At 37.2% G+C, this 12976-nt stretch overlaps 1 protein-coding gene across 1 annotated transcript in view; it reads left to right on the forward strand.

The window, feature by feature from the left end:
- Window positions 1-12976, forward strand: part of GABBR2 (gamma-aminobutyric acid type B receptor subunit 2) — a 488684-nt gene that overhangs the window by 108516 nt on the left and 367192 nt on the right. The window contains exon 2 of the mRNA XM_086740482.1: window positions 1383-1520. Coding sequence (XP_086596608.1) covers window positions 1383-1520 — 138 coding nt within the window. The remainder of the gene's footprint in view (window positions 1-1382; window positions 1521-12976) is intronic.

Here is a 12976-nt window from a genome sequence, read left to right on the forward strand (position 1 = left end):
ATAATATGCAATTTTTAAAAGTCAATGCAGTAGAAATCTATATCCGTTTGAATAAGTGGGAGCAATAATTCTATTCTTGCAGATAGAATGCAAATAGAATAATTTTTCTTTAGCATATTAATTCAGTAAGAAGATTAATATAAGCTTGCAAACTTCTTAGTCAAAACCTTTTTTCTCTCAACAGAGTGCAATACAATTACTACTTGGATGCTGATAGTAAATGAACTGTTTTATTGAATTGTCATAATGAAATATTGGAGGCTGGTATATGATAGTTCTTACAAAGACTATACTTGAGGAAGACTTTGTAGAGGGGACAAAAGAGGGCATAAAATTTTGTTTCAAAAAGAGAGATGAATAAGTGGCTGCTACTGGAGCAGTCAGCTACCATTATAGCCTGTTGGCGCTCCTGACTTCCAGTACAGTTTGGAATCAAATTCTTAACTTCAGGTATATGTTTTATTAATACTCTGCTGCAAGCTCAGGAAGTAAGACATGGCTATGTAAGTTATTATGAATGACTGATACTACTCCATTCAAGGACTGATATTTATATCTTTTGCAATATTGACTAGCATCAGCCTTTGTTTCTTAGTTTTCAGTCCTGGTCTCAGTTTATGGTAAAATTCTTTATGCCTGAAATAATGATCAAAGTAATTATCAGAGAAGCCCAGAATAAGTCAAGTTGGAAGGAACCCCAGAAGGTTCTTTAGTCCAATCTTCTGCTCAAAGCAGGATGCGTTATGAGAGCAGACCAGTTAATTCTTAACACTTTAAAGGAAAATTATTTTGATATTTTTGGAAGACTTTGTCTTATCATTCTAAATAACAGGGTCTTTACTATATACTTTTGCACAGAATACTGAGCTTGAACCTTAAGGAGAAGTTCCTTAGGAGTCTTCATTAGAGACAGAACTTTCTTTGCAGAGACCATAAATAGTGTCAAACTTCCCTCCAGCTATGGAAGTCCTGCTGACATCTGGTGTTACACTCTAAATTTTGCTTTGGGAATTAGGAAATGGTAGCTCTGAATGTAGAAAAGGTGTCAGTCAACCGTTTTTTGTTGGAGCTTTTTTTATTCTTTGTAAAATGGTGGTATCAAAATTCAGAATGTTGCAGCTTTGGCTTTGAAGGAAGACATAAGGGGTTTTGAACAATGTAAGGAGGGGTTTTCCTGTGTTATTTTACTACAGCACGTTAGGTGTCCTGAACAGAGTACTCCAATTTTTCATGTTTGAGTCTTAAGATATTATGTACTATACAACTTCTTACATAAGTGCAGCCTCTGATTTTTTTTCCTTCCTAGTAGTTTATTTCTTATTAAAGTTCTAATTACATTATTTGTAATGTTGAATATTGCCTTTTTTTTTTTTTTCCTCCAGTGTGACAATGCAAAAGGACTGAAAGCCTTCTATGATGCAATAAAATATGGACCTAATCATCTGATGGTTTTTGGTGGTGTGTGTGCATCAGTTACTTCTATCATTGCTGAATCTCTAAAGGGATGGAATTTGGTCCAGGTAAGGCATGGAATGGAATATATTAAAATGATTACAATCTTATTTCTCTGTATCTTTTTTCTTTTTTTTTTTTTTTAAATTTAGAATCCTAGTATTTGATGCTTTCAAGCTTAACATTTTGTGTAATTAGTAGATCTCAGATCTCAGTTTTGAAGGTCAGTGAAGTTATGTGTAAAGAAGAACAGCTACTTCTGTATAGTACTAGATTTTAAGGCTCAGCATTGTGCTTAAAACACTTGTGAGTATGGGGCAGCATTCATGTGTTTCAGTAGATTAATTAAATAAAATTAATTTAATATATCTCAAAAAGCAACATAAATGAAATGAAGTTTGGTTATGGTAGGTGAGCAAATTGGAGACTTATCCAAAGTTAGAAGAAACAACTCATCAGGCCTTAAATTATGGTACACTAGGGTCTATACTCAATCTCTACTCAGTCATAATGCAATAATTCCTATTGACTTTAAAAGTGTTGGAAGTGCATAAATTATAAGTAGTAATTGGGTACGTATCTCAGTATTTGACTCACAAAGCACATTTATTCCCAGCTGTTCTTCCTTCTGACTTTCTCAAAGGTCAAGTTTGTGGAAAAGTTCCCTCTGCTGAGGAATCAGAATTTATTAATACTAATCTTTAAAATGCGGAGGATAACAGCATGTTTTTCTTAATTTGTTCAATTATCTGTCCAGTGATGATCTCTGGCTGTTAGTGCAAGGTAGGCAGCCAGTTTTGCTTTTCAGCTGTGGAAATGCCCTGGCTTCCTATTGAATATTCATATTGCCCAAAGATAAGTTTGTATCACTTTTATTAAAATAAAGAAAACATTCTATAGCAAAATAATCATATATAATAATTTCAGTTACAAACAAACTCCTCTCTTCCACCTGGAATACTCACTGAGATTAGTGCAGAATGAACAAATGAGGCATAATTAAGTTTGTGAAGAAGATGATGATCAGAGTACAAATGGGAAAATCTTAGGAGGATAATTAAAGTAGCTTGTTAACTGTGTTTGCAGTGCTTGTCATATCAGATCTTTTTTTCTTATGCTTCAGGATTTTTCCTGATGTGAAAAAAATTAGTTCTACAATGGAAACAAAATAATAGTGTGTCTCTGGGGAGAACAGAGAAAGCAACAGAAAGCTTGAAACTGTTGTTTAATACTCTCTCTTAAAAATGGCCTAGTCCATGGTCTATAATGAAGTATGTGGCTGGAATCTGTAGGATGTTTTAAGGAGTTGGATTTAATTGTGCTAAATCCTTTCCATTTGGAGTCAAGTTCTGCCTGCTAAGTTCTGAAAATCAGACTGAGCAGTTGCTCAGTCAATAAAGAAAGGCAATTAGAAATACTCTATTTGCTTTTAAATGCCTGAATTTGTCAATATATGTGTTAACTTATATAATGATATAATGCATTGCTACCAGACAGCATCTATCTCTTTGTATTTAACAATTACAGCTGTAACTAAGTCTTAAACGTTATTAATGGTATCAGTACATCAAAGGATTCTCTGCTTAGTGTCCTGCAGGCACTAGATAAATCGTCACATGGCAAACCTCCATTTCGTGTCAGGTTTTTATATATTGGTTGACTGAATGATGAAAGAACACATGACAGTGTGGCTGGGAAGTGTGGCGAGGCTCAGTGGATGATACAGGAGGAACAGAAACAGTCTTAAATACAGTTTGTGAAAATGTTATGTCATATGGTGACAGCAGTACATGTATTTGCAATTCAGCAGACATAACATGTATCAGATAGTGGGAAATGGAGTATAAACCCTTTCACTCCTCCAGATCCACTGTCATAAACATATTTGATTAAAAGCGTAACTTGAGCAGAGGGAATAAATAGAAATCAGTAGTTCTTGGAAGTGGAGCAATAACTATTCAGCTTGATAAACTACGAGACTACCTTCCCTCAAAACTTGAAACTTCATCTCGGGGAATTGCAGCAAACTCACGTAAATAGTTATATGAATTTGTGATCATGATGGAGTCATTTTGTGTTACAATCAAGAAGAGGCAAAACAGAAAGTAGACAAAAACTAACCTGACGTTGTATTATTGAATAGAGGATGTCTGACTCCATAGTTTTTTCCCTGTGCAGGCAGTCACGAAAACAAAGCCCTGTTTCCTGAAGCCAGAATATTTGATTTGATTCGATTTGCACAGGTATTATGTGATTGAGCAAAGTGATGACCATCTTCCATGCAGAGAAATGCAGGATAATAATGATAGTACTGGGAGGAATAGGGAAGGAAAAAAAAGAGCAGAATATAAAAATTGAAAAATTACTTTCCTTAGCAAATATGGTATGAGGTTGACTGCCTGCAAAACTTTTCTGAAAGCCTTTTAGCCCTGAATTCCAAGTTTCTGTGTGACTTCTTTTACACTCTTTGGGGGAATTTTTCTTTTCTGCCTCTTCCCCATTCTCTCCAGCAAAAAAAAGTCTCTTAAAACGTGCAACAAAGTAAAAGGCAAAGAGTATAAATGTGCTGGAAATTATCATGTTGCATTTTGTACTCAAATAGTGTTATGGTAGTGACAAGAGTTATGTCATCCTTAAGGACTTCCAGTGAGGTATGCTAGGTGACACAACTTGCAAAGTATTTTCTGAACACACGTTCTCAGTAGGACTAAGGCAGACCCCCGTTTCTTAGCTTCTCAAATGAAGCTATTCCCTGTGAGTAATCTCTGTGTGCCAGTAGTCCTTACTTGCAGTGACAGTCTGAGCATGGGCTGGAGGCTGCATGTGATATTCTGTACACTGAAGCGTTCCTGGTAGCATCCAAGTGCAAAACAGAGGAAATCATTTGCAATTCCATCTTTCTCTCCTATTTCAGGATATCCATCAACTATTTACCTGTTCATGGGAAATTCTTACAGTGGTAAAAGCATCTAATTTGTAGAGATTGCTGTTTTTCCTATTTTCCGTTGCCATCTCTCACTTTTCCTGATTGCCATATTAACATAAACAATGAGGATGAGGATTTTGGCCAAACTGGTCATCTCTTAATTTGTGAAGCTCTTTCTTCATTTTGGATATTTGTCTTTTTCTTTCACTGTGCCATTTTCATTCTCCTACAGCCTGCTTCATTTATGATTTCCTTTAACTGTGGACGTAAGCCTCTGCCAGAAACAAAGTATAAACATGAACATGGAATATCCTCTGTCAAACATAGAATCATAGAATGGTTAGGGTTGGAAGGGACCTTTTAAAGGTCATCTAGTCCAACCCTCCTGCAAGGAGCAGGGACATCCCCGACTAGATCAGGTTGCTCAGAGCCTCATCCAACCTGGCCTTGAATGTTTCCAGGGATGGGGCTTCCACCACCTTTCTGGGCAACCTGTTCCAGTGTTCTACAACTCGCATTGTAAAAAATTTTTTCCTAATATCCAATCTAAATCTACCTCCCTCTGTTTTAAAACCATTACCCCTTGTCCTATCACAACAGGCCCTACTGAATGGCCTCTCCCCATCTTTCTTGTAGGCCCCCTTGAGGTACTGGAAGACCACTATCAGGTCTCCCCAGAGCCTCCTCTTCTCCAGGCTGAACAGCCCCAACTCTCTCAGCCTGTCCTCATAGGAAAGGTTCTCCAGCCCTCTTATCATCTTCCTGGCCCTCCTCTGGACCTTCTCCAACTGGTCCATATTTAATAAACATATTTAATGTAATCTTGTCATAACTCTGGCTTCTAGGCAGCTAACTGGTACAAGCGATCCCGTGATTGGATCTTAATGACATTCGAAACAGAGAAACCTTGTTTTGGATTTGGCATCTACATTGGAAAGCTTTCTAAGAAAGCTGTAGGTACCCTAATATGATGTATTACTCATTTTGTGGGCTGTACTTCCAGGAAATATAAGTCTTTCATGTTAATATAGGACAAATTCACATGTTAGAAAGGGAAAACTCCTTTAGTACTCTAGGTGAATGAGCTTACCCTGAGATTTGTTTTATTATCTCAGAAATCCATAGACATTCAAGATCCCATCTTTGAATTACCAGATAGACTGCTGGTGTTAAAGAAAATCAGTGATGTTTCTAGTCCTTGATTTCCTTCTGAAACAAGACTGATGTGATTGCTTTGTCGTTTCCTCCTAAGAATTTCTGCAACTGCAACCAAATTTTAACAAAGGATTTCCCAAAGATTAGTAGCTTCTGTGTACTTCTGTGAGCATGAGCTGCTGAGAAGGATGCAGATGAATGAAGGAGACGCTGCAGTGTAAGCACAGCCATGGAGCCAGCCATGGAGCCAGCCATGACATCTTGTGCTCCTTGTCCAGTTCCTTGTCCTTGTTTATGGGAAGGACACTGATTGCATTGAGAAGAGACTTACAAATCAGCAGAAAGAAAGTTGAGATAATGCTGAGGAGTGTTTAAGCCCGAAAGGATATGAAGTAGGAGCTGGGGTGTGTGTAGAAGCTTAGGACACGTGTACCTATAGGAAACTGGGCTTTATTAGCTGGCTCTGTTACTCAAAAATTCTTGTTAATACAGAATTTCACCATTTTATGAAAATTATAACCAGTGTTTTTTAACACTTAAGTAATACAAATTATCACAGAGGTTTTTATACTGGCTGCTGAATCAAATTTCTTCTTGTTAATATCTGAATTTTCTGTATCCTCGTGCTTGTAACCCAGAGCTCTGGCACGGGAACATGAATGTTTGATTTAAAAATGCCTTTTTTTTTTTTTTTTTTTTTTTTTTTTTTTTTTATTCCCTGTCGCGTTTGTTCCAGCACAGTGAGTTTGTGCTACTTTTGCCTTCACTGCACAATTTCCATGTATTATTAGTTTGAGCAAAGGAAAGGGCATTTAAACTAGTCTTTCACTAAGAAGATTAGCTCCTTCTATCTGTGAGATGCAGGCAGTCCCACTTGAACAGACTTTTCTCCCACTGGAATGTGACCCAATGCACCACAAAACTAGAGTCTTTGGCTTCTTGGCCCACAATTCACCATCATAATTTCCTCCTCCCCTCCCCGCTTTGCTTTCCTGTTTTATCCCGTGGGACTGGAGGGATTTTGTAGACTTCTTGTATTTGTGTTCTACTTCTAGCAGGCAAAGTGTGTGAAGGGAAATACCTCTTGAGGCCTTATTACAGAAGGTACAAACCTGATGACAATCTGGTCTTGCTTTTGGGAGTTTAGACCACGTAAGGAAGTTTTGCTCACTTCACCATAGGAATGTCCAGGAGCTCCTGAACAGGAAGAAAACACAGCAGGACTGACCTTCAGGCAGAATTTCATGTGAAGTTTCTCCTTATTTGAGAGAAGCTGTGGTGAATTTGGAGGGAGACAGACCTTCTGCCCCTTGATACAAGCTGCCAGCAGGAGCTCTGCTGTTATTGATGTGGCCCTTCTGAAGCTCTGTGGTTGCTGCTGGGAACGAAGATGCATGGGGAGTTGAAACAGATCAGCAGCACCATACCTCCTAATTAGACTGTGTCTCCCTGTGTGTGGACGGATGTGCACATGCCCAATGTTAGAGCAGACTTAGACTTGGAAAGTTAGTTGTATATTCAGCCTTAAACTTAGCGAAATTAATGTTGCAGTGCACCAGGGGAGACTAGTCTAGGGCAGAAGAATTAATTTAGTGGCAAAAGTTCTTTCATAGTGATAAAAACACTGACCTTGATTGCCAGTGCGTTCTTTCAGTTGTACCCCAGGGGAGACATTAGCATTAGATTGCTGTTAATTTGGTCCACAAAGTTTAAATAGAAAATTTCAGAAAACTTCTAGGCTGAGAAATGCACATCCTATACTCCAAAGGCACTGCAAGATTTAGTAGGACCTTCTTTTCCCTTGTTTCAGTCTCCTGCTTAAATGTATGAAATTGATTTATAGTGAGATGAGTTGGCTTAACCTGGCTTTCCATCATTTTGAAATTGGCTTCTATCCAGCATTCACTTCATTTAAATATGATTAGCTGTTATCTTTCATCTCTGTTGTCTTGTATTTCTTCTGTTGAAGAAAACAGCAAACTACAGTATGCACTCTAGTTTGCCTTTGATCTAGCATCAGCAAGTTCAGTTCATTACATAAAGTGTGAATAAAGGCATTTTAACATGGTCCTAAAGTTAGGTCAAAGCTGTTGAAGACTGAACCTTTATTCTAATGATAATCTGCATGTTCTGACAGGAAAAACAAACAAACAACTTTATTATTATTTTTGTTCTTTTTAGCTGCTTTTCCATAATTGTTCATTCACTTCTGTTTAGTGTTGGATCAATAATATGGAATGAATGAGTGGTGGTCTAGGGAACAGACTCAAGCTGGAAGGGCAAGGGTGTCACTTTGCCATGCAGTATACTTTGGGTTTGGGAAAAACACATTTAATTCTGAACAAAACGGATAGTCTCTTTCCTCCATATGCTCCTCCCTTGAATCTGAGTGATCTCTTGAAGAAAAATAAAATACATTTAAAAAAAAAAACCAAAACCAAACCCATAGCATAACATAAAAGCATTGATGTTTTTCCAAACACAGAGCCTTGTGTTTCAATGGTAGCTCAATTTCTTAGTGAGATAAGGTGTTTACAATATCCAGCTTAATTTATTATCAGAATAAATAATGGCTGTGAGTTTGGGGTTTTTGTGTTTAAGGTGATTGGGGTTTTTCAAGTTTTTGTTTGTTTGGTTGGTTTTTTTCCTCCTGTGTGATTTTTATCAAAGTTTTTTTTTGTTTTTTTTTTCCCTCTCCTTTTGATAATTTCTATGAAAGATGATTGAGGTCTTTCTTTGTGTGGTTTTCACAGCTCCTCAGCTGAGGATAGACCTGCCAGGTAGAATCTTACTCAGTAACCAAAATGTTTCAGTACTGCACCTTGCAGCTGTTGCTGCAGCTTCCTTCACTGGTACAAAAAGAATCTCTTCGTGTCTCCTCATGCTGGTTTATTATTATTTGCTGCTGGTGTTTTTTCAGAAGTAGATGGGTAGCTTTGGTTGCCATGTCTTCCTTCTATTCTCTTCCGTGTCCCAATACCATAGACAGACATATGGTTTACTTCTTTGGGAAATCATCTGCAGTTTGGCATCTTCACTACGTTGAATAAGGAGTATGGCGATATACTCAGATTTCTTTTTCAGATTTGAGATTTATTTTTTTTCATGGCACGTTTTCTAGCACCTTGTCTGATGTCTGTTTTCTGTGTGGTCCAACCCACTGAGCAGTATGTTGCTAAATTTCCTTCTAGCCCATAGCCAGCCAGCATGTGAATTCCTCCGGGAAAAGCCACACGATTTGTGGGGATATACCTGTGTGACACTGACACTCCATTAATGATAAACTTTGATTCTATCCATGGTTCTGCCAGCCCAAAGAATCATCCTTTGATTCTTTACTCCCATTGCTTTCATTAGGTCTGTGACCCACAAACCTGGCTTGAAGTCTCCCATTGTTAGGTAGGAGCATTATTACAGTTCTCAGCAACTGCAGCACTGAATTTTGAGTTTCCTTTTGCATTTTTCCCTATACCTGACTTTACATAAATCTCGTTTTTATGTTTCTTATTTGAATGCTAGCTCAGGACAATCAGATGCTAATTGGTTGCCCATCTGTATATGATTTCTCTGCTTTAAAGGTTATATTGATTGAAAACTATCTCGCTTCACTGAAAATATGGTAACATTGTCACTTCTTGGTGGGTTCTTGACAATCATTATTAATTTACTCAAAAATGTTCAGATTATAGTATTGTATTTCTGTGAATACTGAAACATTTCAAATATTCTAGACAATTGGTTTCAACCTCCTTTTACCACCAATTCCCCAAGTATGGTCCTTTGGGTTATTTTCACCATACCTGTAATTTCTGTAAAGCTGGAATTGGTTATTTTGGTATGCTGTTTGCCAGAGTTTGCTTTAATTTGTTTCTAAAAGGTAGTGTTGAGTGTGTTCTACAAGACTAGCTTGCTGGTCTGTTTCAACAGGGCTTACCTTGGGGAGCCCTGGGATTGCTTTCTCTCGGGTCCCTTTGACCAGCCTGTTGCTATATAAAGTAGCACCCTCTGCCATAGCTGTTGTTGTCCTTGGAACACACAAACCTGGCCACAGTAAGAAGGTAAATATGACTAAGTCAAGGTGAAATTGGTATGATGAAATTTGTTGCTTCATACTGTTACTCCCACAGTCTTAAATCCACTTCTTCATTTCATTTTCTCTTACTTCAATGTTTTTCTTCATGTTACTGTCATATTATAGGACATGGAAAGCTTTCTTATGTGACAAGTTAAATTAACCTGCTTTCCCCTGAATGCTGTTGTGTCAGAAGTTACTTAATTACTTATTTTGAGGGATAGCATAACTCATAGAAATTTGGCAACAGCAACTCCTGGGCATAGACTGAAGAACAAACTCATAAACCAAGCAGCTGCAAAAAAAAAAAAAAAGCACCTTTACATAAGTTTGAAATGGAAATAAAACATTTATTGGCCTTTAAAACCAGAAGAAGCTTAATTATACTCCATTTAAGAAGTAATAGATTGTTGATATGTTTATAGAAAAGTAAGCGCTGAAGTACAAATCCTCATAAAATTGAAGCTTTTCTAAGAGCCTGATTCTGAAGTGCACTGTAGTGTGCTTTGTATATGATTCATCTAGTACTACGACCAGTATGGCATCTGTCTTAATTCTTGCTATTCTGAGTGCTCCGTACCTCTAGAGCAGTTCCTGGGGACTTGTAGATCTTGCTGCATGCTTTCTCAAGGCATCAGTAAAGTTTTAACTCAGCTGGAGAAAAATAAGGCCTATAAAACAAGGGATAGTTGTGTTTTCATTGAACTTAAAGTGAAACACGTATATATGATCACTGTAGCTTAAGAGCCTCCAGGCTCTCCTGGAAAAGTGCTAACAAATGCATACCAAATTGCTGCTGAAACAATCTGTAGTTTGAGTAAGAAGATTTGGTTCTAGGATTACACTGGGAACATATTACACAGTTCTTAAAAGCATAGACTTGTTATGAGGTATTTTCTTTTCCTTCTTGCCACATTCAAAACTCATAGCTGTAGAAAGCTTAAGTACCCAAGCCTAAACTTACTTTTTTACTGAAAAATTGTTCCAGAATTGCACCTTTCCAGTCTTTCAGAATATCTTCTTGGCTATCTGTGTTGTACTTCCTGACTGTAGTTGCAAATCCAGATTTACTTTGATTTCTTGTCTTGCCTTGGTCTCATTCATTTTATCAGATAAGTAGCTTGAAATTTCTGAACTTGGTGTTAAGCTATGACATGTTCTGCTGCTAATGCTTAAAGAGAGTGAAAGGAATGCATTGTCACATGGACATGAGGAGCTTTGCTTGTATTATGTTACAACACTAAGCTAGGAAATGTCTACGGTTATTTATAATTAAGCTACTGTGAGGGCACAATTTGTATCAGGATGTAGATTCATTATATTGGTTTGTTTCCTGGAAATAAAAAGATTAGCGCTACAGCTTCTGAAAGGTTCTTCAAATTCTTCAATATTCAGATGACGGAAGGAGAAAATATGTGATTGGGGAGTGAAAGAACTCCAGTTCAGCAGTCTAAAATATTGCATGAAGTGTTTGGGACCTACAAATCCAGGTCAACATGGCAACGTTTGATAATGAATACAAAGAAAGATTTAATTTATTCTTCAAAACACAGCAAGAAAGTTCTTCACCATAACCTTTTTGAAAATAAGAGCTTGTGAAAGAGTGACGACAGTCTCAATTTAAAATAGTATACAATTACATGTCAAAAGCTGGATGCTGGAGTTTTGCTTTTGTAAACAAACTCTCAAACTGGATCCACTTTTTGTTTAAGAATATCTGTAGCTGCCAGGAAGAGATCAGTTCTGGGAAAGTGGGATAGGCTTGCACCATTGATAATAATAATGGGATTTTTTTTTGCTATAAAGACATACTCATGCTAAAGACATTATTTCTTAATGTCTCTTGTTTAATTTAAACAACCAACCCAATGATTTGTTTAGGCAAGCAGTTTTTTATTGATTCTCTTATGAAGGCTCTAAGTGCTACTGAGAAAAGCAGAGTGACTGAGCAAGAAATAGAGAAGATCAGTATTATGTTTAGCTCTTATTAACAGAATGAAAATAATATAGATATGAAGACTAAGATGCTATTTTCTCGGTTGTGTACCTACATATATATGTATACACACATATATATATTTAGAATTATCTAAAACTGTCTGCGGTCCTTTTTATGGCTCAGTCTATTGCTGATGGGGTATCATTGTGTTTCAGATAAAATGTAGATGCATTCTCTTATGTTACATCAGGATTAATTCTCATTCGGAAATGTTGCCGATATGCGTAGGTGGGTGCTACATAAGCAGCCTGTTTCGAATTCTTTTTTTTCCTGTGACTTTTTGTTCTCCAGTTGTTTTGCCGTTCACCTGTTTTGCATTATTCTGCTTGATTTTGAGAAGTTAAAAACATATCTGATTTGCACATCTGAAAGAGAAGGAAAGATCAGAACAAATAGCTTACTGTTATATAAAGAACCTGCATGTTATTTGTGGATACTGATACAGGAGGCCAGAGTTACAGATGACAGACTGTAATCAGGCCAGTCTGGAAGAAATTTGACTATAGAGACAGAAGTTTTAAGAAACAATTTATACCTAGCAAATTTCACACAATCTTTTCAAATCCTTGTGTCTTAGCTATTAAAATTCAGTAATGTTACAGTTGCCAAATCTGATAATGCTTAATGATGTTAACTTTAATGTTGATAATGAGTTTTTTGAGTTGTCAGCATGAAAACTCTTGTGACTAATGAGATTTTTGTCCTTACTTTGGGGAGTCTTTCTGACAATGTGATAAACTCCAGTCTTCATGCTGGTTTTGGCTTGGGAAGAAGACAAAAACTGCGGAAAACTTCTTATTTTCTTTTTCCTTTTTTTAGAACAAAGGGTAGCAAGGTGCAACTATGGGGCCCTGAGTTTCACTGCCTGACACACCTTTATTGCTCAAGACCTCAAGCTACTGTTTTTGCAACTATAATTACCATAGAATCACCTTACGCAGAGACTGTACTCAAGGTTGCACGAGGCATGTCCTCAATTATAACACAAATCTTCCCTCATAGCAAATGTGCTTGCGCTGGCTTGACTTTGTCTCCTGTTCGGTGTCTAATAGCTAGACCACAAAGAGATTTATGATTCCACTACATGCATTGTCTTAAAAAAGGATTTGTTTTTTTTTTCCAGTTTAAATCATTGAAACAGAACACAACAGATCTGAGTAATAATCCTTGTACAAATCATTCTGTGGTTTGCTCTTTCTGTTAGCCTCATTCTTAACTTTTCAATTTTCCATCGCCACAAGCAGTGCTAGGAGGACCTAAAGGCAATACATTGCCAATTAGTCATGGCTTGCAGACTGCTCATTTGAACAGTAGGCATTTATTTTTATGTCCAGAAGTCCACATTTATTACTGCAGATGAACCAACAGGGTG

Source organism: Chlamydotis macqueenii, chromosome 2 (genome assembly GCF_036417535.1).
Source record: "Chlamydotis macqueenii isolate bChlMac1 chromosome 2, bChlMac1.mat, whole genome shotgun sequence".
Taxonomy (NCBI): Eukaryota; Metazoa; Chordata; class Aves; order Otidiformes; family Otididae; genus Chlamydotis; species Chlamydotis macqueenii.